The sequence below is a fragment of the Bos mutus genome, chromosome 25 (assembly GCF_027580195.1).
Source record: "Bos mutus isolate GX-2022 chromosome 25, NWIPB_WYAK_1.1, whole genome shotgun sequence".
Lineage (NCBI taxonomy): Eukaryota > Metazoa > Chordata > Mammalia > Artiodactyla > Bovidae > Bos > Bos mutus.
The window spans coordinates 5874818-5893637 of NC_091641.1; the positions used below are offsets into that span (position 1 = coordinate 5874818).

At 66.0% G+C, this 18820-nt stretch overlaps 2 protein-coding genes across 7 annotated transcripts in view; one reads left to right on the forward strand and one right to left on the reverse strand.

The window, feature by feature from the left end:
• Positions 1-7824, forward strand: part of CHLSN (cholesin) — a 67740-nt gene extending 59916 nt beyond the window's left edge. For all 6 annotated transcript variants that reach the window (XM_070362840.1, XM_070362839.1, XM_070362838.1 and 3 more), the window contains 3 exons: positions 2625-2790; positions 5719-5800; positions 7208-7824. In XM_070362840.1, the coding sequence (XP_070218941.1) occupies positions 2625-2790; positions 5719-5800; positions 7208-7387 (428 nt within the window). In that variant the 3' untranslated portion in view covers positions 7388-7824. The remainder of the gene's footprint in view (positions 1-2624; positions 2791-5718; positions 5801-7207) is intronic.
• A 1573-nt stretch (positions 7825-9397) lies between these two features.
• Positions 9398-15134, reverse strand: CYP2W1 (cytochrome P450 family 2 subfamily W member 1). The gene is made up of 9 exons (XM_070362634.1): positions 14961-15134; positions 14555-14717; positions 14141-14290; positions 13916-14073; positions 12377-12550; positions 11939-12077; positions 11631-11815; positions 11324-11465; positions 9398-11209 (listed from the first exon to the last, which is right to left on the reverse strand). The coding sequence occupies exons 1-9, from the start codon at positions 15132-15134 to the stop codon at positions 11013-11015; spliced, it is 1482 nt and encodes a 493-aa protein (XP_070218735.1). The 3' UTR covers positions 9398-11012.
• Positions 15135-18820: the final 3686 nt, after the last annotated feature.

Below are 18820 nucleotides of genomic sequence, written 5' to 3' on the forward strand. Positions count from 1 at the left end.
CCCCCGAAATCCCACTTGGGGGGCATGTCCTGCTGGCCCAGCCGAGTCCAGGCACCTGCGGGTGCTGGCGGGGCAGGGGAGCTGGACCCCTGGGCTGTGCTGTTTACAGCACGAGGCTTCTGGGGCCCATGTGGGTGATGGGCACTGCCGTCCCCCGACCGGGTCGGCCCACCCCAGGGCCCCCCAGCTCCTGAGAGTTGCTGGAGAGATCTCACCCCCACTCCCAGTGGGGCCACAGCCCCACCGTGAGGCCTGGGGGGTGGCTTGAGACCAGAGGCGGGCCCAGGCAGCTTGGGATCTCTTGAGAGTCTAAGGAAGAAGAGCCCGCCAGGCCCGTGCCAATCCGAAGCCATGGTGTAACCCATCAGCATGACATGGTGAGGGCCCACAGCACAACCCCCACTCAGGCCTTCCCAGCTGACCCTTGCTTGGCCCCTCTTCAGACCCGGGACCCTCAGGGTGGAGAGGCAGACTCCCTACCCCCTTCCCAAACATCAGCGCCTCTGGACGAGAGCCGACAGAGGGTCCAGGCTCCGGTGGGAACCCCTGTGTGTGGTCTGGGAGGCTGAGGTGGTCCAGGCACCCCACATGGTGGGACCTGAGAGGCCCCAGGGAGCTACACTGACTGGCTATCTCCACATGCACACGGAACTCTGGAAAGCCTCCCCTGAGCGTGGCACGGGATCAGGGTGCAGGAGGGCCACAGAGAAGGGACCCTGACCCAGCTAGCAGACCCCTCTGCCCTCCTGGATCTGTGCTGGGCCTGCCAGCCTCCTTGTGGCTGAAGACTCTGCTCCCCGAGGTGGAGGGAAGGGAAGAATGGCTGGAAGAAGCCTATTTGTAACCAGGACCCTTGGCCACCTGAGTGTGGGCAGCGTGCCAGCCTTCCGTGTGTACTGATGGAGGAGCAGTTGGACCCTTCAGGCCCCCCACTGCCCCGGCCTCCCAGGAGTGCCTGGGTCCATGTCCCGCCCTCCCAGATCCATGCTGGCTCACATCCTGCTGCTGCTCTGCAGTGGGGGCCAAGTCCCCTGCCAGCCTCCTTCCTGCGCCCTCCATAGGGACAGCGGCACCTCGGGCCATCATGGGGCCCACGGGGCTCCCCACGAGCCCTCGGGGATGGGCACCCAGCTCCATTCCTGCCAGGTCTCTGATGAGGGCGTCTCCTCTGGCCTGGGGGCAGCAGCCAGCACCCCGTGAGATCAGATGGGTGGCCGGGGCCCCCATGTCCTAGGAGACCTCCTCCTGTCCCTTCCCTGACCTGCCCGACCTGCTGGCCTCCCTCGGGGCTGAGTGTTGGCCCGTCCCCAGGACCTTCCCCGGGACTTGGGGCTCAGTGGCCAGTGTGATGCCCCCTATGTGGCTCAGAGGGGCCAGGCTTCCTGTGTCCTTCAGTGTGGGCTTCTCCATGAGCCTGGGGGTATCTCCTAGACCCCAGCCTGCTGCACTTTGGATCTGTGACAGCATAGATGGGCCTGGAGCCCATAGTGCTGGAATAAATCTCTGTGATTTCACACACGTGGGATCTGCGACACAAGCAGGCAAGCAGGAGGATGCAGAGGGCAGGGTGGTGGCTACAGACTGGGGAGGCAGGGGTAGGGTGGGGCGGTAGGAGGGTCAATCCCAGGGGGCAGATGGAAGCCAGAGGGCCAGTGGTGAGTGCTTCCCAGGCGGCGCTAGTGGTAAAGAACCAACCTGCCAATGCATGAGTCCCTGGGTCGGGAAGATCTCCTGGAGGAGGGCATGGCAGACCACTCCATTGCTCTTGCCCAAGAATCCCATGGACAGAGGAGCCTGGCCGCGTATACAGGCCATAGGGTTGCAGAGTCAAGACACTACTGAAGCAACTTAGGGTCCTCAGAAGCAGGAACTCACATAGTGTTACAAGCCAGTGTTACTCCAGCAAAGAATGTGCTGTTGTAAAAATCTGATTTTATTCCGTCAGCAGGAATCTGGCCGTGACTGGTGTTGGTGTTTTAGGCACGGATGTGATTCTTAAAGCGCGCACGCGCCCTGGGGCAGCCAGGTCGGGGCCCTGCTGTCCTGTCCTCCGGCTGTTCTGGAACCTGCCCCCACCCCAGGGAAGGCGCCTCCTGTGCCGGTGGGCGGCGTGTCTCACGTCAGGGCTGCCGGGAGTTACAGGGTGCAGCCCTGAAGCTCCACACAGGCGGGTAAACCCCAGCTGATTCCAGGAGAAGGCGGGAGCAGCTGGGGAGAGCATCTCTCTTGTTTTAGAAGATTCCGGAAGGAGCGGGTGTGGCGTGGGAGCAGAAAGGGTGTCAGGGGTTGGCATCTAGGAGGACCCTGCCTGCCAGAGGCCCCACTGCGCCTCACTTTCTGGGGTGCAGGCTCTAAACATGGGGGTGTGCGGGGGCAGCGCCCAGGGCTCCGAGCCTGCACCCCACTGAAGTCGCCGAGTCAGCTTCCGGGGAGGTCCGGCAGTGCGGGGTGGGGCGGGTTGCATCACAGCCCTGGCGCCCCCGCCCCTCCTGCTGTCCTCAGGCCTGGGGGCGGTCCTTGCAGGCACGTGCAGCTCCCCCAGGTCCGGGGCAAAGGGGCCTTGGGGGTCCCAGATGCTGTGCTGCCCCCTCCGGACGCCCTCACGGCGGTTCCTGCGCTTTTAGGGGTCCGCGTCCCCGTCCCGGAGGAGCAGAGGGTCCTGGAGAGGAAGCTGAAGAAGGAGCGGAAGAAAGAAGCACGGAGGCGGCTGCGGGAGGCGGGCATCGCTGCGGCTCCAAGCCCAGCAGTCAAGCGCTCAGGGGCCGCTCTGGCCCTGGAGTACCTGTGCAGGTGAGTGGGGTCGGGGCGCTGGGCCTGCATCTCATCAAGAAAACGAGGTCAAGCGAGCACCGGACAAGATGGTGGTCTCAGGGTTTCCTTGAAAGGCTCAGGGGCACATGGTGGAGGTGGCGTCTCAGTGCCACCATCGGCCATCACCCCATCACCACCCCGTCACCCCATCACCACCCCTGTCACCACCATGTCAGCCATCTCTGTCCTTCGGTGTTCCCACCCTCAGCATCGTTACCACCCCCACCGTCACACACACTGCACGCTTCCCTCCAGGAACTGTTCTTTCGTGGGATCCTGGACACCCAGCCAGGAACTGGGGTTGGTGGCCCGGAGCCAGTTCAGGAGCAGGGCTGCTGGGGGCCCTTGGGGCGGTCTGGGAGGGCAGACAGGCCTGTGCATGTGTGCAGAGTGAACCCAGAGGTTGGCCAGGAAGGGCGCCGTGCAGACAGTGGGATTCTGGAGCCGCCTTCTTAGAAGGAGCTGCTTTGCCCAGGCTCCCTGGGGCTTGGTATAGGGCAGAATCCTCCCCATCCCTAGACAGGGCTGAGCCCTGGGAGTCAGTTGCAGGGCAGCCATTCCGTTCAACTCCGCTCCCCTCCCCTCTCCTTCCCTTTCTTTTCCCCTCCTTTGGGGAAATGCTAGAGCCTGGGGACCCCGCCCTGGGCCTGGGCAGGGCTCACATGGCCCTGTTGGACAGATTGGGGCCTGCCTTCCCCCCAGCCCATCAGAGCCGGGCACAAAGTGGGGGCAGGGAGCCTTGGCCCTGCTGGGATTCCTCGCGGGGCGGGGGCACGCTCCCCACTGAGACTTGCCTGCTGCCTGTAGGAAATCCACCTTCAGCCACCAGTCCTCGCCCTGCAGTGACCACCCTTGACCGTGTGGAGCCCAGGGGGCAGGAGCCACCTGGTGGAGCAGCCTTCCCTGACCCTGGGCCTGGGCTGTTCTCTGCGAGGTGGAGGGTGCCATTGGGACCGGGCCCCTCCTTTACACCTGGTCCCATCCAGGCGCTTCCACCTGCAGCAGCAGCCACAGACTCGGGGCCCACTGGCACTTGGGGGCAGCTCTGAAGATGGTGGTCCCAGGGAGCAGGCGGTGGACCCACCCTCGATCCCTGGAGGACCAGCTTCCAGTGGTCGCAGGAGACTCCTCACTCCTGGGCCCTGCCCCATGGGTGGCACCTGAACTGGCCTCTGCTCGTCTGGGAAGAAAGAGCATCCTCGTGCGGGCTGCTCACGGGGCGGCAGCCCCTCTGGGAGGTCGGGCTCAGCCCTTACTGCCCCCCCCACATGCACACAAGAGCCAGTACTTCCTCCCTGCTGACCTCTGACCTCACTGCAATCACACAGATCCTTCATCTGCAGGTCCTCCCCCACTGGGGGCCCCGGGTCACTGGGGCGATGTTCACGTGGCCCTGGTGTGTCTGCGAGCTGCCTCTGGGTTTCTTTGGGGCCCCACACTCCCAAGGCCCCAGCCCAGTGCCCAGTGCTCCCCGAGGACAGGGCATCTGGAGCCAGTTCAATGCCCCCAGACCCTGGAGCCACCTCTGGGGCCCCGCTGACCACACGGGCATTGAGTTGACTGTCAGGGAGGAGGCATTGCTTTGGGCAGACACCCTGCTTGTCCACGCCAGCAGTGAGGGGACAGGGCCGGTGGAACCCCAAACCCTCTGACTTCTCAGGAGGGACCCTGAGACGCGGAGGGAAGTGAGGTTTTCAGGGGAGGTGAATGGGCCAGGGCGCAATGGGGGTGGAACCACAGTTGGGGGCGGGGTGGGTGTTTCTTTTTCTTAAAGACCTATCAGCTGTAGTAGGAGGCAAACCCCTCCGGGAGGAGAACTCTGTAGAGTGGGGGATGCAAGGGGCTGGGCCCCCACAGCGGGTGCGGCCAGCGGGCTGGCGGGCGGGGAGGGCGGGCAGCCTTCCCGCGGACCTGCTGGGAAGGCGGCTCACGGGGGCCCCGCCAGAGGGCGCTACGCCGCGGGGACCTTGCCCTCCACCCGAGAGTCGCGTGTCTCTGTGTGACTGTGTCCCCCTGGGAGGGAAGCGCAGGGGAGGGCCCTCCACTGCCCCAGGTGGACGATGAGAGGTGGCTCCCTGATCACCACCATCGGAGAGGTCCCAGGGCAGCGGGGCCCCCTCTGGGTGGCCCACACGGGCCTTCCCCCACCCCCGGTCGTGCCAGCAGAGGAGTGCGAGGGGATGGTGGGGGACCGCTGAGTCCCTGGTCTGGTGGCCCTTCCTTGGGCCGCTTCTAGGCCGCAGCCGGGCCCGCGCGCCCCTGTGGGTGCGGAAGGCTGAGCGGGGCCCTGTCTCGGGTGCACGCGTTACGGGGTCCTGCAGCCAGGGAGTCGCCCTCCGCCCCTCCCACGCAGCGGGCAGCACCGCGCCCCAGACCTCCATCCGCCTCGGGGCCTCCGTCCCAGCGTTCGGGCCTCCCCTGGGCTCTGGGTCGGCCTAGGGTCTGCCCAGTGTCCTGGTCACCCGGGGGCGAGCGCATCCAAGGCCACGGGGACCCCCGCATGGCCCTCGAGGTCGAGGGGTCCTGGCTGCTCCCTGTCTCCCCTTTCCCATCCTTCAGGTCAGGAAGGCTGTGCCTGCCCCCCTGGTAATCCGGGTGACCCTGCCTCATCCGTGTGTCTAGAAGAAGGACCGAGTTTGTTAAATTCAGTGTATTCCCGTTAGAATCATAAAACAGTGGCCACGCAGAGCTGAAAGTGGCCTTGTGCCCCCCTGGGCCTGATATCCCGGCCGAGGGCCCCCAGCAGGCAAGCAGAAACCTGGCGGACACCTCTGCGATTCCGCGCCCCCACCCCCACCCCGGCTGCCCTCCCTGGCAGGATCCTCTGCAGACGCCCTGGCCCTCATCAGGGAGAGGCCGCCGGCGTTTCCCCTTCGGGACCTGAGCCGCCCTGTCCTTGCTCCCCAGCTGGGCCCAGAAGCGCGAGGACTGGAGGTTCCAGAAGACGAGGCAGACCTGGCTGTTGCTGCATATGTATGACCGCGATCAGGTGTGTGTGGCTCCTCCCCCCGGAGGTGGGGAGGCCTGTACACAGTCGGGGGCCAGGGGACGCTGGTGCACACCCAGGAGGCTGAGGTGCGGTCAGGCCTCTCCGTGATGGAGGGGAAGGACCGGCTGGCAGCGCCTGCTTGGGCCACACTGGGCTCGGCCTCCCTCCAGGGGTGGGGAAGTCCTCCCCTTCCCGTGGCCTGTCTGTGTTAGGAGGACAAGGAATCATGGAGCTCATGGAGGCCGCGTGGGAGAACCCCGCTGAGCCCTCCGTCTTCCAGAGATGAAACTGGGCTCAGAGTGAGGGACCCCTGGGGGTCGGGGACAGAAGGCTGCCGGCTTTGCCCAGCAGCCGGACTGAGCCATGGGGCTCCAGGCTCCCAGCGCGGGAAGCGGCTGCCACTCCAGGAAGGCCGCGGTCTGTGTGCTTGGAGGTCCGGTCCCCTCTGCCCCGCCACGGCTCCTCTGCGGTGCGCATCTCCGACGATGGGGCATCCACCAGGCAACGGTCCTGCCATCTCTGCAGAACCGCGCTGGCCCGGGACCTGCCCTCGTCTCTTCTCTGACCTGACCCGCCCGGCCCCGCGTGCTCACAGAGGGCAGCTGCGTGGCACTTGTGTGCCCGGCATGGTGGGCCGGGCGTGGCCAGTCCACGGTGGCTTGACCCCTGATTCCTTCAGTGACGGGCGCGTGCCTGGGGGCTGCTTTGAGCTGGGGCAGCTGCCGCATGTCTCGCGCTCCCTGCCCCTCAGTGACCCTGTCCGGAGCCTCTCTGTCTCCTGACACCTCCCCGCCCCACCGCAGCCCCGCCGTGGACTGAGAGCTCCGCATCAGCCTAGACCCCCCCGAATTTGGACAGGCTGTAATCCGTTTCTGTGGAGCTGTCGTATCCACCGTGACGAGCATCAGAGTCATCCCGGTTATGAGGGGCTCCACCGGTGGGGACGTCGAGGGCCGCCTCTGCGTGCAGGGGACGGGGTGGAGACTTCCGTGGAGGAGTTCTGAAGTCTGTGGGGCGCCAGCCGCTTCTCAGGTGGACCCCAGCCCCTGTTTCAGCCCCGCCCTTGTTCCTGCTTCTAGAAGAGCCGCGCAGCGGCTAGGGGTCGGAAGGGGCTGAGCAGGACTCCTGGGTCTCAGCCTAAACTTCCTCTTCCTGAGACCGGGCACCCTCATCCATCTCCACCCCAGAACGCTGTCAGCTTTTCCCTGGATTCTCTTTGTCCCAAGAGAGTTCTCTCTCTAAAAATGATCTGCCTACTGTTAGCAGCGTTTCAGAGGGCCGACGTCTGCCAGCCCCTGGAGCGTAAGGAGAGCCTGTGCGGGGAATGGGGCCGCCGTCTGGGAGCCTGGACACCCAGTGTCTCCGAGCTCCACCCGCCGGCCCTGACGACATTCCCGCCCCTTCCAGGTCCCTGACGAGCACTTCCCCGCCCTGCTGGCCTACCTGGAGGGGCTCAGGGGCCGCGCCCGCGAGCTGACGGTGCAGAAGGCGGAGGCGCTGATGCGGGAGCTGGATGAGGCGGGCGCCGGCGCCCTGCCGCCCGGGGGGACCCAGCGCGCCCGGCAGGTGCTGCAGCTGCTCTCCTAGCGGGTGGCTTGTGGGCACCTGGGCCCAGTGGACCCCAGCGAGGGCAAGGGCCCTGCGCCCTGGAGGGCCCGCCTCTCTCTCTCTCGATTCCTCGACCAGGGACTCTTTAGAGGGGATGACGAATTACCTCCTCCACGGTAGAACGAGGTCACTCTGAAATGACCTGGTCTCCTGGTGGCCCGCAGGCTCCCACGGACGGTGCTTTTTGCGGGAAACGTCTTATCTTTCTACCAGGACTATCCTAGAGGTCAGAGCTGGCCTTTCCTGTCAGCTGCGGCCCATCCGCGTGGGGGCGTGGCCCCCTCCTACATCTGATGGTCCCTCCTGTGCCTCTGCTTGGCCACCTGCCTGCCTTCGCTGACGGCTGGGCTGGGGTCCGTCGTGCCTACCCCTGGCTGTATTTCAATAAAAACAGGCCCCTGGGGGCCATGGCTCATCATGTGACTTGTTTTCTGCCCAGGGTCGTGAGTGTGGGCTCTGTGGCCTCCCTGGGGTGATGTCTGGGGGAGCCCCTCGGGTGGAGCTTCTGACCGTGGGGCTGACATCTGCTCTGCAGCCCGAATTTCCAGGCGCCGGCAGGGACCTAGCACTGCCCAGTCCTTGGTCCCCAGTGGAGCGCCCGTGTTCAGGGAGCGGCCGGGCCGCCTCAGACAGTTGGATGGATGTTGGTCCACCGGGTCTGGTGCTCTGCCCGTGGGTGGTCGGCGTCCAGCGATTGCGGACATGCTGCTGGGGCCGGGGGTGAGGTGACTGAGGACACGAAGCTGTGGTGCTCTGAGCCCTGGGAACCAAGCCTCCAAGATGGGCCACGGGGCATGGAGGTCACAGGTGGAGCTCCCACCTGTTCCCCACAAAGATTCATGCCTACTAGAGCTTCAGCCCAGAAACGGGGTTCCCAACTCTACCACACAAGGACACCCCTGGGGTCACCGTGGTTCCCAGTCACGTCCGGGGCCTCTGCCCACCCACCCCCCAATCTCTCCGCTGTGCCCAGGGCGAGGCATGTTCTCTCAGCCCCGAATCCAACGCCTAGGTGTTTCAGACCGACAGGAAGAGGACACAGGACTGCCCTGGTGGGCCAGTGGTGAAGCATCCACCCCGCAATGCGGGGGACGAGGCTGCAGTCCCTGGCCAGGGAAACTAAGATCCCACCTGCCTCGCAGCAATTAAGCCCTTGAGCGCTGGAGCCACTGACGAAGCAGTCAGTGCACCACCACAAGTTTCCTCCTGACGGGATGGAGGCCCCGCGAGCTGTAAGTGAAGCCGCCCTGGAAGTCACTGACTTCGCTGAGTTATTCGGGGGGGAAAAAAGGGAAATTGCCAACTTAAAGCTTCAGCTCAGGATGCCGTGAGCCGGGGGTCACAGCACAGCCTGACCTGCACGGTTGTCAGCTGCCCTCTGCACACGCTGTCCCCCGGGACCTGGCCATCGCTCAGGGTGCAGGTATGGGAGGCCACGGGACATTCTGTCTCCCTGGAGCCCCTGACCCTCCAGCCTCGGGCCTGCTGGAGCCCCCTGGTGGGACTTGGCCAGGGTACTTTCGGCAGGAAGTCCGATGTTCCTGAGTCTGAGGCTCCGCCAGCCTCGGGGGGTGACTAGGATCAGGACCAAAGCCAGCAGCCTCCGCCTCACACCCAGAGCCTCAGGTCCTGGAGAGATGGGGCTGGAAAGTACACGTGAGCCCCATGCCACCAGACACACGTGCCCCGCCCCCACCTGGGCACGCGTGCCCGAGCAAGTTAAGAGTTAAAACCAGTCATGGTGCCTACAAATTAGGAACGCTTTAAGTTAGTGGTTCAGTTGGTGAGGAATCTGCCTGCAATGCAGGCGACCCGGGTTCTATCCCTGGGTCAGGAAGATCCCCTGGACAAGGGAACGGCACCCACTCCAGTATTCTTGCCTGGAGAATTCCACGGACAGAGGACCAGGCGGGCTACAGTCTGTGAGATCGCACAGAGTCGGACACCACTGCGCGCCCGACTTCCTTTATTTTTAAGTTCTGGGGAAAAACGAGATGCACGCAGTCGTGGGGTTTGGAAATCAGAGCCGGTCCTCACGATTCCTGACCCTGGAGGAGGTTCAGGGACTGGGGGAACCAAGCCCCATTTCCGAGAGGAACCGCCCAGGGCCCCCCCCCCCCGCACTGGTGAGCAGTGCGCCTATTACTGATTTGACGGCGGGCAGGTGGGGACCGCTGCCCTCGGCTCCCCTGGTTTCCAGGAGCACAGGGCACTGGCCTGGGGTCAGTGGGGCAACGAAAGCCTAACCCAGCCAAGTAAAGAGACAAATCCAGAGAAGAGAAGGACTTGGCGGCCCCCCCACCCTGCCCTCCCCAGGCCCACTGCCACCACGGCGCCCACAGCCCCGCCCAGATTCTCAGGAAGCTTCTCCCTCCCCGCCTCTCCCCCCAAGATGTGTGTGCTGACCGCTGTGTCCTGGGTCGTTCCATTTGAACCTCTGGAGGGAAACGCGCCTTGTCACCCAGTTCCTCACCCCGCCCCTGTCCTGCTCACCAGCTCACGCCCCGAGGGCAGCCTCCCCGTGTGGTCACCGACACTCAGCACGGGGAGGCCCTACGGCCCCAGCCGGGAACCAGGACCCCATGCCTCCCTTGGTCCTGTCGGTTCAGTCGGCGAGCTCTGAGCTCCAGGAGGGCGGAAACCATGCCTTGATTGCCTGTGTCCCGCTCGCAGAGGTGGTGTTGGGCCGGCAAGGCTGTGATCTCAGCTGACCTCCTGCATGCCGCCCCCTGCCCCTTGACCCTCAGAGTGCGGCCTCCACAGAGATCAAGAGCTGGCTCGTGGGGAGGGTCCTGGGGGATTGTAGGTCAGGAGCTCTCAGAGGAGGCCTCCCTGCAGACTCCTACGACCTGCCCCACCCCAGCCTGGCTGACCCACTCTGGGCAGCGGCTCTCCCTCGACTGGCCCATGGCCCACAGGGCACCCAGGAGCCCTGAGAACAGGGTAGGGCCTGCAGGGGTCCTGGTGGGCCCAGGGCCTGGTGCAATGCAGAGCAAGCCGGGAACGCTGGTCCGAGGTTGGCCTCTGGGTGGACGTCGCCATGGGGCCCAGCAGCCCTGGCTATCTCCCTGCACCCCAAGTTCAGGCAGGTGACACCCCTGTGCCTGGCACGTGTTGGCTGGTGACGCAGGCCCTGCTGGGGAACCGGATGAGGGCCAGTGGGGAGGGGAATATGGGAGAGGGTGCAGCAGGAAGCCCGAGGTGCCTGTGGGAATGTGGGGGTGTGGCACCTGTTGAGGGGTTCCTGGAGGGCTGGCAGGGGACCTGGTGTAGACAGAGGCAGCAGCAATGCCCAGGGTCTGGGGGCGGAGCGGGAGGGGACCCAGCTCTGCCCTGGGCTATGGGGCCTGGGAGCTGGAGAGGAGAGCCAGGCTGGGAGGGGCCCTCGGGCTGTGGGGGGGGGGCACCCCATCCCCCATGGTGCCCAGATGAGGCTCCCTGGCCCGGGACACACAGCCCGTGGTGGCTGCAGAGAGGCTGGTGAGGGCCTGCGTGTCTGTCCGTCCGTCCTGTCTCCATCACCCACAAGCCAGAGCAACTCAGCTTCCCCCCGACCCCAACCCCAGGGCCCTGGGAGTGTGTCACACAGCCCAGGCCTCTGCGGTCAGCGCCCCTGCAGCCTGGGCATGGCGCACAGCACCTGAGCGGATGGCCGCGCGGTGAAGGCAGGGGCAGGCGTGGTGTCCAGGGCGGCGACGCTGAGGCCAGGCGGGGGCAGCAGGCGGTACCTCTGCAGGAGGCCCGCGAACAGGAGGAACAGCTCCGACCTGGCCAGGCTCTCCCCCACGCAGACGCGGCGGCCTGCGGGGAGACGGGGCGCCGGTGGGTCCCGGAGGCCGTGGGGAAGCCCCGAGGGCGGGGCCCTGAGCTCCGAGGCCCCGGGGACCAGGCCACCGCTGGCAGGGGCTGCAGTACCTGCGGAGAAAGGCAGGAAGGCCGGCCGCTTGACGAAGCGCCCGTTGGCGTCCAGGAAGTGGCCCGGGTTGAACTGGCGGGGCGTCTTCCACTGCGTCTCGTCCAGGAGCACGGAGTTCAGTAGGGCCAGCACGGGTGTGCCCTGTGGGGGCGCCAGGTGAGCGGCGGGGCTGGCTGCTCTCCGCAGACCGGGAGCACGGGAAGCCCTGCTCAACGTCTGTGTCCCTGCGACCCCGTCCCAGCCCCATCTACCGCGGCCGAGAGCAGAGGAGGCAGGGTCTGGGGCGGCGGGGCCTGGCCCTCGCACCTTGGGGAGCAGGTAGGGGCCCAGCTGGGTGTTGGCGACCGTGCACCGCGGCGCGTGGGGCAGCAGCGTGATGAAGCGCTGCACTTCGTGCAGCACGGCGTTAGTATAGGGCAGGGCGTGCACGTCCTCTGGCCGCGGGAGCCGCGCGGGCCCCAGCACGCGGTCCAGCTCCTCCTGCACACGGCCTGCGGGCGAGACAGACGGCCAGCATGCCGGGGCCCCGCCCTGCGCCCCGGGCCCCGCCCCGCTGCGACCCCGGCCCCGCCCCCCTGCGCCCAGGGCCCCGCGGAGACGCGCCCCCGGCTCACTCTGCACGCGCGGGTGCTTGCCCATCAGGAGGGCGGCCCACTGCAGCGTGGCGGCGGTGGTCTCCGTGCCGGCCATGACCATGTCCAGGACACAGGCCACCACGTTGGCCTCGGTAAACAGGCCCTCGGGGTCTTTCTCCTGCAGAAGTGGGCGGGGCCGCGCTCAGCTGGAGGCAGGCTCCATGGAACCCCCAAGAAGCCAGCCCCCAGCTCGAGAAAGTCGTCGAAGACAGGAGCCTCCTACGTCGCGGGCTCACGCGGCCTCGCAGCCGCCCCGCTTCTCAGGTGAGGTGACCGAGGTTCAGAGGGGCCCGGCCAGGGGATGGAGGGGCATGGCCCAGGATCGGTCGGCTCCATCCCCAGCCCCTCTCCTTGAGGCGGGGCCCCAAGATTCCCCCCTCCCGCGGCCTCTTGGGCGGGGGCGGGTCTCGCCCACACCTGGCCCTGCTGGATCAGGGCGTCCAGGTAGCTCTGCTGTGGCCCTCGCGGGGGTGTGCGGTGCCGCCTCGCCTCCAGGAGGGCCCTCAGGATGGCCCGCACCTCCTCGATCTTGCGCAGGACCGGCCGGTGCAGCTGGAGGAGGGCCCCGAGCCGCGGGTAGAGGTTGAAGAGCTGGGGGCGGGCAGGGCCGCGTGGTGAGGGCTGAGGGCGGGCCATCCGCCCGGAGGTGAGGCCACCTGTGCGGACCGGCAGCGCCCCAGGCTCCTGGCAGAGGTGCCACCCTCCCTCTCCCTCCCCATGGGACCGGCAGCCCTTGGGCGCGGAGGAAAGCCTCCACCTGGGTGCGCAGAGGAGGGGCCAACTGACAGGTAACACACCCGGGGTCCTTGCAAGTCACAGCAGGCGGCTGTCACCATGACCCCCCCTCCACACCCCCCAGAGAGGGGGAGAGGGAGGCAGGGCTGGCTGCTGCCTTGGAAGTCACTGACTTCGCTGAGTTATTCGGGGGGGAAAAAAGGGAAATTGCCAACTTAAAGCTTCAGCTCAGGACGCCGTGAGCCGGGGGTCACAGCACAGCCTGACCTGCACGGTTGTCAGCTGCCCTCTGCACACGCTGTCCCCCGGGACCTGGCCATCGCTCAGGGTGCAGGTATGGGAGGCCACGGGACATTCTGTCTCCCTGGAGCCCCTGACCCTCCAGCCTCAGGCCTGCTGGGGCCCCCTGGTGGGACTTGGCCAGGGTACTTTCGGCAGGAAGTCCAATGTTCCTGAGTCTGAGGTTCCGCCAGCCTCGGGGGGTGACTAGGATCAGGACCGAAGCCAGCAGCCTCCACCCCACGCCCAGGGCCTCAGGTCCTGGAGAGATGGGGCTGGAAAGTACACGTGAGCCCCATGCCACCAGACACACGTGCCCCGCCCCCACCCGGGCACGCGTGCCCGAGCAAGTTAAGAGTTAAAACCAGTCATGGTGCCTACAAATTAGGAACGCTTTAAGTTAGTGGCTCAGTTGGTGAGGAATCTGCCTGCAATGCAGGCGACCCGGGTTCTATCCCTGGGTCAGGAAGATCCCCTGGACAAGGGAACGGCACCCACTCCAGTATTCTTGCCTGGAGAATTCCACGGACAGAGGACCAGGCGGGCTACAGTCTGTGAGATCGCACAGAGTCGGACACCACTGCGCGCCCGACTTCCTTTATTTTTAAGTTCTGGGGAAAAACGAGATGCACGCAGTCGTGGGGTTTGGAAATCAGCCGGTCCTCACGATTCCTGACCCTGGAGGAGGTTCAGGGACTGGGGGGAACCAAGCCCCATTTCCGAGAGGAACCGCCCAGGGCCCCCCCCCGCCCCGCACTGGTGAGCAATGCGTCTATTACTGATTTGACAGTGGTCAGGTGGGGACCGCTGCCCTCGGCTCCCCTGGTTTCCAGGAGCACAGGGCACTGGCCTGGAGTCACGTGGCAGGTGAAGCTTGGAGCCTCTCCTTGCTGCCACCTCGCTCCCTGCACCCCCCCCAAGGCCAGAACATCGACCTCTCACCTGCACACTCGGCTTCCCCAGGAGGACCATGACCTCATCAACGAGGCCCAGCAGGGACAGGAACACAGGATCCCGGTAGTCGAACCGCTGGCCGAAGAGGAGCGTGAAGGTGATGTTGGAGGGAGCCCAGCGGAGCAGGGCCAGCGGGAAGGGCCGGCCTGCGGGTGGAGAGCGGCTTCAGGGCTGCGGGACGCACGGGGCAGAGGCGCCCAGGCCCCCACTCACCTTCGTAGCTGTCCAGCTGCGCCGTGAGGCACCTCAGCTCCTGCAAGACCTTGTTGGCCACGGGCGCCCTCCCCACACCCAGGCCGTGGAGGGCACGTACGGTGAGCTGGCGGGCGGCCCGCCAGCGTGGGCCTGAGGAGAAGAAGACGCCTGCGGGCCGCACATGCCCGACGGTGAGCGGCCCTGGGGCAGGGTCCCGGCGGACCCTCAGGCCCCCCCAAGACCCCAGCCCCCACCTCCAGCTGCCTGGCCAGGCCTGCCCGTCGGTGTGCCCTGCCTCCGTTGCTCTGGGCCTGCCAGGCGGGCACCCTGGCGCTCCCCCTGGGCCTCCCAGGAGCACTCACCCGTGCCGCAGACAGGGACAGGCCCTGCGGGCCCCACGCATGCGGGCACCCTCTTCCCGCACACACCTACCCCCGCCTCCATTGATGAGCTGGAAGATGGCAATGGGGGGCCGGCCAGCCAGCTCCTGCCCGGTGCCCACCAGGGCCTCCTTCACCGCCTCGTAGCCGGTCAGCACCACCGTCTTCTGGTGCCCAAGATGCACAGTGAACACCGGCCCATACTGTTTGCCGAGCTGGTGGGGAGAGGCAGAGTCCATCCGCTGTCCCACCCCCAGGTCTCTGGGGTCCCTCACGCCCCTCCGGTCCCCTCTGTCCTCACCACTCCCCTGCCCATTCTGCAGATGGGCAGACTGAGGCCTGGGGGTGGGCAGTGAGTCTCTGTGGATCACACGGTGGAGTAGGGCCAGCTGCTGCTGTCTGCTGGCAGCTCTGGCCCCAGCCCGCGGACGGCGGCCTCCAGAGCCCCGTGGACCCACCTGCATCAGCGCCTTGTCCTGCTGTGCCCCCCGCAGCAAGTGGAGGTTCCCGACGAGGGGCAGGGGGCGCGGCCCCGGGGGCCAGCGGGGGGCTGGGCCTGGGGTACCGGCCCTGGCGCAGAGCAGCCCCCAGAGCGCCAGCAGCGCCAGCAGCGCCAGGAGCAGCAGGGCCATGAGTCTGGCGGGTGGCGGGCAGCTCCCCTCCCGGTGCCGCCTGCCCTGCACCTTATGGGCCTCACGGGAGGGCGTGCCGGCACCCCACCCTCCCGCCACCCCACCACCCCGAGAATGTGGAAGGAGCAGTTTGCAGGGACAGCCAGGCGCTTAAAGCGACAGGCGCGCGAGGATCGTGGGGGCCAGCCTGTGCCAGGGGTGGGGGACCGTCCGGGGGACCGGCGTCCAGTTGGGCCCTCGGGGCCTCCTCGGCCCTCGCCTTGTTGGGAGGACACAGCGCGGTGACCATCTGCCCCCCACAGGATCTGCTTCTGTCCCGTCTCCCCACCAGAACCAGGGGTCCAGGGCCTTGGGCCCCACCCTCCCCAGGCTCTGAGCCTCCCTCCCCGGGAGCCCTGTGGCCCCCCAAGCCCACCAGCGCCTGCGTCCATCCAGCACCTCTGTGTCTGGGCCAGGGCGGGCATCAGGTCTACATGGCCAGCGCCCCGAATGCCAGGGCTCCAGAGCCTGACAGCAAGCTTGCCAGAGTGGCGGTGTGCCCCTTGGGGGCTATTGGAGCCCGGCCCCCGAGCAGACGTCACTGGCCTCCCGGGACAGGGGGGCGTGAGGGCATGTTGGCTGCACAGAGAAGCCCAGCCTGCAGGCAAGGTCGCTGGGGCAGCAGGTGCTGGGTTTATGAGCCCTGTCTGTCTGGGCTGCACTCTGCTCCAAAGCCTGGAGGCCCAGCTGGGAGGGAGGAGGCGCCCTTTGGAATTGAGCTCCCAGGGGCCGCAGGGCCTGTGGCCCCAGAAGCAGCTGGGCTTGCGCTGGGCCTCCTGCCCCAACGCAAGGCAGGGGGATCCGCCTCCCCGCCGCTGGGCCCGGGGACAGGCCTGGGTGACATCAGCGCCCCGACACCCACCCCAGAGCCAAGGCAGCCTGCGGGCCCTTTCCCCTCCCAGCCTCCATTTGCACACCTGCTGTGATGGGTGCTCACTACCTCAAGGCAGCCTGTCCAGATGCACAGCCCCGGGGCTGTCAGGAGGGTAACTGTTCTCTGACCACTCAGTCTCTGGGTCTTTTGGGCTGAGGAGCTGTTCCCAAGGTCCCTACCGGGTGCAGAGGCTGAGGGCCTGTCTGCCCAGGACAGTTCAGGTGGTTAATTCAGCGTGTGTGTATTGAGTTCCTGTGTATTACCAGGCTCTCTAGGAGCTAGGGCTGCAGGAATGGGTGCTACAGGGATCCTGAAGTCCTCGCAGCCCAGTGGGGGCGGGCGGGGGGCATGTGGCCGTGACTTTGCGCACAAATCCCCTCGGGCGTTGGAGCTGGAGTGTGGGTCTCAGGAGGACGGGCGTTCGTGAGGAGGGGACAGCTTGTGCGGACCTGCAGGGGCGGCGTGGGGCGGGGGCCCTGGCAGCCCTGGGTCATGGCCGCGGAGCTGCACCGGGGGCCCAGGCTCGTGGGATGCGCAGTGTGGCTGCGGGACTGGAGGGGACCACGCATCCCTGTCGGGGGCTCCGCTCCGGGTTGGTGAAGCCCGTGCCCAGGGGCCTGCTGGGCGGGAGCCAGGTCTTGGTGCTGCTGCTGTGCACAGGGAGCAGGCGTGGCCCCGGAGCTGGACTGAGCTGCGGGGAGGCCGTCTCAAGACCCATCCTGACGGAGCCACCCCTGGCATCTGGGAGTGGGCTCAGTTGGGTGGCGCAGTGGTCCGCGCCCCAGGGGTGACCTGCTGAGTGACCTGCTGCTATGCCTGTGTCCCGTCCAGTGAGGGGGGCACCGCGGGGAAGGTCCTGGGAAAACCCAAACTGGCTGGAGCAGGGTGCTGGATCTAAGGATGTTCCTCCGACATTCACGTGCACCCAGAGCCTCAGAACGGGGGCCTCTTTGGAGGGCGGCTCTTTAACCCAGTCACCTTGCCCCTCGTTCGGTGACAGAGGCAAGGGTGGGGGCCACGGCCACAGGCCAAGGACCCGGGAACCGCAGAAGCCAGCGGAGGCAGGAAGGACCCCCCTGGAGCCATCTTCGGCAGGTGCCCTGCCCTCTGGCCTCGGGAGCTGACTGGGTGGTGGTGGCATTTCCCACGCCCCCGGGCTATGTCCGTTGTGGGGGCAGCCCCGGGAGGCCTTGGGAGCCTTGGGATAGTTCAGAACATCAGCCCACTCCAGAAACACGGCAGACGGGTCACACGGGTCCTTTTTGGGGTCGCCATCTAACTGCCTGCTGGGCGTCACTTAGTCCCCCAGGAAATGGGGGTTCTCTCTATTTGTGGTCTGTGATCGACTGGGCCCAGAGGCCACCAAGCCGGCCAAGAACAGGACAAATGCAGGTGACCCCCCGTAAACACACAGAGGACTTCTGTCTCATGGAGGAGGTCGCCCCAGAGGCTCGGCTCTGCTGTCCCGTCAGACGTTAGCGCGTCCTGAGCCTGCTCGGTGGGCTTGCCCGGTGCTCTCTCCTCTGACTGGATGTGCTTGTTGGCGTTTGCACGTTTCTCTCTGAAGCAGCCTTGCGGTCTCATCCTGTTCCCTCGTTAACAGGCAAGATAAAGCTCGGCCGTGTGCTCCGTGCCTGTTAGTCTGAGAGCCTTTTGAAAACTATGCTTAGACAGCAGAATTTATTAACGTCAAAACACCAGCAAGATCTAGGTTCAGGCCAGGGTTGATTCAGGGGCCCGGTGACGTCATCAGGACTCCGATGAATTCTCCTCTCCCTTGGGTCTGCTGGTGGCGTTCTGGGCTGGGGGGGGAGTGCGGGTTGTCAGGCAAGTGGCGTTCCTGTGTCTGCTCCTGGCGGCCAGGCGACCGCCTGCACCGAGGCTCACCTCCTCCCAGCTGCAGTCCAGGGGGCAGTTCTGCCAGCCCCGTACTGGTGCTCGAGCAGAAGCCTGGGAACTGTGTGGTCAGAACCGAGTGGCCGGGGTCACCTGGGGCTCAGGTCACACCTGGCCTGACGCCTGAGGTGCAGGTTGTTCCCTAGAGGGCTCTGGAGTTGCACACACCACACTTGGCCCCTCCATCTACTCCTCGGCTGAGATGGCATCTTCCAGTGGCAGCTCCCAGCCCACAAGCTCTCCATCTACTTGGCCCTCAGCCATGGCAAGCCGGGGACTGTGCCCTTGAATCTGGGTAGGGGATAGTGCCCGTGGTGGAGGCAATGTTCTGAGACTTTTGAGGTAGACCATGGAAGCCGTACGGCTTCCACCTGTTGCTTCTGGGATCCTTTGTGCAGGACGCAGTCAGCATCCTGGGAGGAAGCCCTAGGAGGTGGGTGGAGGGCCACAGGGGCGGGAGCCAAGGCCCCCAAGACCCAGGCCCAGCATCCAGCCACGCGTGCTCAGTCCTGAAGGGCTTCTCTATTCTGAGGTGTGGTGGCCCCAGCTGATAGCCCGTGGGGCCGTCTCCACGCAGCCTGCCTTCTCCCCGCGTTTCGGAGCACAGTGGATCACTGCTGTTTCACAGTGGTGAGTCTGGGCTGTTCGTTACACAGTGGAAGAAAACTCACACGGGGGCTGTGTAACCCTGGGCAAGCGGCTTGCCCTCCGTGTGTCTCTATGTGTGACATGAAGATAGTAATACCTGAAAACTGCATTCATTCGTCAAAAATCATTTGTAACTTCATTTCGCAGTTTATTTTTGGCCGCACCAAGTCTGTCCCACGCACAGGCTCCCTCTGGTGAGCAGCGGGCTTACTCTTCGCTGCAGCGCTCG

Bases quoted from the DNA above. Each gene is read 5' to 3' on its own strand.
- CYP2W1 (XM_070362634.1), bottom strand. From the start codon at position 15,134: ATGGCCCTGCTGCTCCTGGCGCTGCTGGCGCTGCTGGCGCTCTGGGGG. The intron at 14,718-14,960 runs GTGGGTCCACGG...TCTCCCCACCAG, and splicing joins AGGACAAGGCGCTGATGCAG to CTCGGCAAACAGTATGGGCC. The intron at 14,074-14,140 runs GTGAGTGGGGGC...CTCCACCCGCAG, and splicing joins GCAGCTGGACAGCTACGAAG to GCCGGCCCTTCCCGCTGGCC.